The sequence below is a fragment of the Dromaius novaehollandiae genome, chromosome 25 (assembly GCF_036370855.1).
Source record: "Dromaius novaehollandiae isolate bDroNov1 chromosome 25, bDroNov1.hap1, whole genome shotgun sequence".
NCBI classification, from domain to species: Eukaryota; Metazoa; Chordata; class Aves; order Casuariiformes; family Dromaiidae; genus Dromaius; species Dromaius novaehollandiae.
Genome location: NC_088122.1, coordinates 4,454,274 through 4,458,618, shown reverse-complemented (window position 1 = coordinate 4,458,618; position 4,345 = coordinate 4,454,274). Strand labels below are relative to the sequence as shown.

At 67.8% G+C, this 4,345-nt stretch overlaps 1 protein-coding gene across 1 annotated transcript; it reads right to left on the bottom strand.

The window, feature by feature from the left end:
* Window positions 1–2,141: 2,141 nt before the first annotated feature.
* Window positions 2,142–3,939, bottom strand: LOC112986269 (complexin-4-like). The gene is made up of 3 exons (XM_026105466.2): window positions 3,788–3,939; window positions 2,728–2,815; window positions 2,142–2,357 (listed from the first exon to the last, which is right to left on the bottom strand). The coding sequence occupies exons 1-3, from the start codon at window positions 3,937–3,939 to the stop codon at window positions 2,142–2,144; spliced, it is 456 nt and encodes a 151-aa protein (XP_025961251.1).
* Window positions 3,940–4,345: the final 406 nt, after the last annotated feature.

Below are 4,345 nucleotides of genomic sequence, written 5' to 3'. Positions count from 1 at the left end.
CCGCAGTCGCCGACGCCTCGGACCGGCCGGGGGAATCTCTGTTCCGGCGCCCGCTGGGGACGAGCGGCACCTGAGCAGGGTCCCCCCGCGAGCCCTGGCGCTGCCGCGGGCTCACCCCAGCCCGAGAGCCTCGGGCAGCCCTGGGCACTGTGCTGCCCTCCGGGGCTCCCTGGTACCTCCCGTCCCTTTCCCCCGGGGCCCGGTACCCCGTGCACTTGGGGACCTCCCTGCTGGAGCTGGGTGACTCCGACCAGGGAAAACCGAGGCCTGTAGCTCTCATGGCAGTGATGAGCTCAGCTGCACAATCCCTGCCTCACCCTAGCGAGGAAAACACCCCAAATTCCCAGCTGCAGCTCCAGGGAACTCCCGGTCGGGGTCCACACGGACTCACCAGGGCTGCCCGGACCTCGGGCCCCCCCGCCCTTCTCCTCCTGGGCTTTGCGGGCTAAGAATACCTTTCCCTGCACTGCAAATCCAGGTGCCAGGTAGGAAGAGATTACGGATGCGGAGCGGGGACGTGCCATGAGCGAGTGTCTTGGCTGGGGACAGAATTGGTCCCTGCCTGCCACCGCTCTGTCCCCTGCCAGCTCCGATGTCCTGCGCGCCGGCTACGGGACAGTCGCGCTCGCGCTGGCGGCTACCAGAAGCCAGCAAGAAACGTCCTGCCCGGGCCCAGGGTCCGCTGCACCCGGCAGCGCGCCGGATCCAGGCACCATCTCCTGGCCCTGCCACCGGTCCCGGGCGCCGCAGAAGCTGTGGAAATCCCGAAGGGAGCGACGTCCCGGCAGGCCTTTCCGGAGCAGATGGCCCTGGCGTGGGGAGGACGGAGGCCCCCGTGCTGGGGCGGCTCGACGCGTCCTTTCTTTCATGCAAACACAGCGTGACTCCCCCGGGCCCCGGCCCCGGCTGGGAGGTGCCGTTTGGGGCCAGTCCTGGTGGTACATTTTACCAGGGTTCAGCTAGCTTAGTCCTCGGGGACAGGCGATTCAGGCAGATTAGACCTCACTAAAATAAGCAGGTATTAGTGATCTCAGCAGCCTGCAGCCTTCCGGGGCCGGGTGTCTGCGAGGCAGCATTTAAGCCCGTGCTACCTGCTAAACGCACACAAAAGGGGAGATCTCGCCCAGTAGATCACCCCAGGATGCACACGATAATCTCACCACCCTGCAAAGGGATCCCTTTGCTGCCTGGATTTGAGGTGCCGAGCAGCGAGGGACCCCCGCCCCGCAGCACGATTACCGTTCATTGCCGTGAACCCTCCCAGCGCGGCTCCCGAGGGATGCCCCGGCCGGGGCAATAGCTAGTGCAGAAACAACACCCAGGTCCCGGCAAATGCCGCCTTTATTGCGCCGAACGGTGAGAGAGGCCCCAAAGACGTTTCCCAGTGATGGAAGGGGCGGATGGGAGCAGCAGGGCCTGCTGCCTGCCCTGGGCGGACAGACGCTGAGGCAGCCCCGTCCCGGGGAGCCCGCGCGAGAGCGGAGCAGAGCAGAGCACGCCACGGGAAGGGACGTGCCCCGCAGCACCTGGCTGGAGGGGACCCAGGCGTCCTGCATCCCTGCCTGGCACCCACCTGGGACACCACGTCGCCTTAGCTGGCAAAACCAGTGGCACCTGGGAATGTTTCTGGGGAAGAAAACGTGGTGGCTGGGGGCAGGCCGAGGGCTGCGGGACCGATGCCCGGTGACCGGCATGACGGATGCCTGTTCTTGTGGCCAGCGCGCCAAGCCTAGACCTGGCCACCTCTGGCTGCCTGGGGGCTTGGCCAAGGACACCCGTGTGGGACAGACACCCACGCACTGCCCGGCACCCACGGGTGGGATGTCAGGGCTGGGGCCAGCATCCCTGGCAGAGCAGAGGGCTGGGGCCAGCTTGTGGGCTGGGGGCCACCAGGGTCCTGCTGGGCATGGGGGTGGCCAGCGGTGCCCCATGCCCACCCTCAGCATCTGATGGGACCCCAGGCATCCGTAATACCTATGTCCCATCTGTTCTTCAGGGGTTCAGCAAGGGATTTGGGGGAATTTAGGAGCCTCGGGGGCTTTGTGGAGCTGGGGCTGAGCCCCGATGCAGGAGGTCTCACCCACTGGCCCTCAGATCGCCAGCACCCATGGGTGGGGGGGCGTCCGGTCCACAGCCTGGCACTACATCACGGAGCATTTCTCCTTCACCTCCTCCACGGTGTCCTGCGCCCGGCCACGCAGCGCCTGGAAATCCACCTCGCGCAGCTTCGTCAGGAAGGAGAGTGCCCCGTCTTCCTCCGCCTCCTCCTCCTCCTCGCTTCGCACCATGGCAGCCAGCTCCTCCGGCAGCTCCACCGAGCCGCCCGCCACGTGCAGCTGGGCATTGTCCCGCTCATCCTGCAAGCGGGAGACAGCGTCAGGGCCGCAGCCAAACCCTGGTGGCTCCCAGCTCCGGGGCAGCCCTTGGCGTTACTCTGGGTGCTCCCCGGCTCCGGGGCCCCGGGAGACGCGGGATGCTCGGGAGGACGCGGGGGCTGTCTGGTGCCGGGTTCGGACTGTGCGCAGGCAGCCAGGCAGGACGGATGGAGACAGCAGCCGTTTGCTGCCCTCTTCAGGAATCGCCTCCCATCCCGGGGCACCGTGGGGAGACCCGGCAGCCACCCGGCCTGGGACCGTTCTGCAGGGCCGGGTGTCCGGGACCCCCGGGATGCCCGTGCGTGGAGGCAGGGGCAGCAGCCCGCTGAGGACGGCCGGGGCCCGGCCTTACCTGGGCCAGGTGGTACTTGCCGCGCAGGTGCATCCGCACGGTGGCCCGCTCCGCTTTCCTGTGCGCGAAGGCCTTGTCCCGCTCTATCCTGCAGGGAAAGCACGACGCTGTGACGGCAGCCGTGGCCGAGCGCCCAGCCCTCGGTGGTCCTCTCCGGGCAGCAGCGCCTCAGCTGCCTCGCGCGTGCCAGCAGAGGTGACGAAGCCCTGGCAAAGGCGTTCCCTCTCGCCCTGCCCTCCCGTGCAAGCTTTGTGGTGCAGGCACAGAGGTGCACAGAGCCTGCGCGGGGCACGCGTGGGTGCTCACACAGCCACCCACCAGCGGGGCTGCTCCGGTGGCACCTGGGACTTGCATCTGCCCGGTCCCAGCTCCCCACGCCCTGCCAGCCGGGTGGCTGTGGCAGCCCCGGTCTGGAGGTGAGGCTGGCAGGATGCAAAGGCACCGTGTCAGGGTTGCGACGGGGGGCTTTCAGGGGACACCCACGGTGCCCCTCCAGCCCCAGCGCCTGGTGGAGATGCTCAAGGAAGAGGCTCTCCAGAGGGACGTGCTCCTTCCCCCGGCCTCTCACCTCCCTGACACTGGGCCGGCAGGTCCCCAAATCACCAGGACACGGGGAAGTAGGACCTTAGCGCAAGCCCACGATGGCCTGTGCTGTCCCTTGGAGCCATGGGTGCCGGGGTAACAGTGGTGCTGGGCACCCGCTGCTCCAGTGCAGTGACACCCAGGGAGGCTCCGCTAAGTCGCTGGCCCTGCCCTGTGCCAGCCCCCACGACCACAGGGCAACGCTGGGACCTCCCAAACCCTGGCAAAGAGCCTCTGAGAGGCACAGCAACCCGCCACGCGGCCGCACGGCTCCTGCCCCTCACCCCTGCTGCCTCCACCCTCTCCCCTTCCCACCCCTGGGACTTGCTGCCACGCTCCCACCCGCCAGGACCCCGGGGACCAGGCAGGGAGGCAGGGGAACCCCAGGCCTGGTCCCTCCTGGTGCATGGGGGACCCGCTGACTGCTGGCGGGGGCACGGCTGCCCTGAGGAGACCGGTGCCCCCGGCAAAGCCTTACTTCTCTTCCAGCAGCTGCCGCTGGTACTCCTCGAACTCCTCGCGGGCCATGCCGTTGGGCAAAGTAGCCGCCTTCCCGTCCTTGGGGGGCTCCTTGGGCTCCTCCTCGGCCCCCCTGAAGCTCTTCAAGGCTGTGGTGAAAAAGGTGGCCATGGGTGGACGGCTGAGTGGTGCCCCGTGCCCCCGCCGTGCCCAGCGCCGCCGGGTCCCTTTCCAGGGCCTGCCGACTGCAAGGTCAGCGGGACCGGCTGCCCCAGGGGCTCCCGCGGATCAGGGACAGATTAAGGCATTAGGAGGGGAAGCTACAGACACCTGTGTGGAAAGACCTTCTCGCACTGCTCCCTGCACCCAAGGGTGCTGCCAGCCTTGGGGGAGAGATCTCAGGTGGGCCCGGAAATCCAGGACAGCCTCGAAGTGACAAACTCATCAGGGATGATGGTGTGGGGGGACAGCAGGGTCATGGGTCACCCTGGGGGGTGCCGGGTGGAGCCAGCGGGTGCAAAGGGAGCCCTAGGAGATGGGCGAGCCCTTGGACATGGCAAGGCTCAGCCCAGATGGG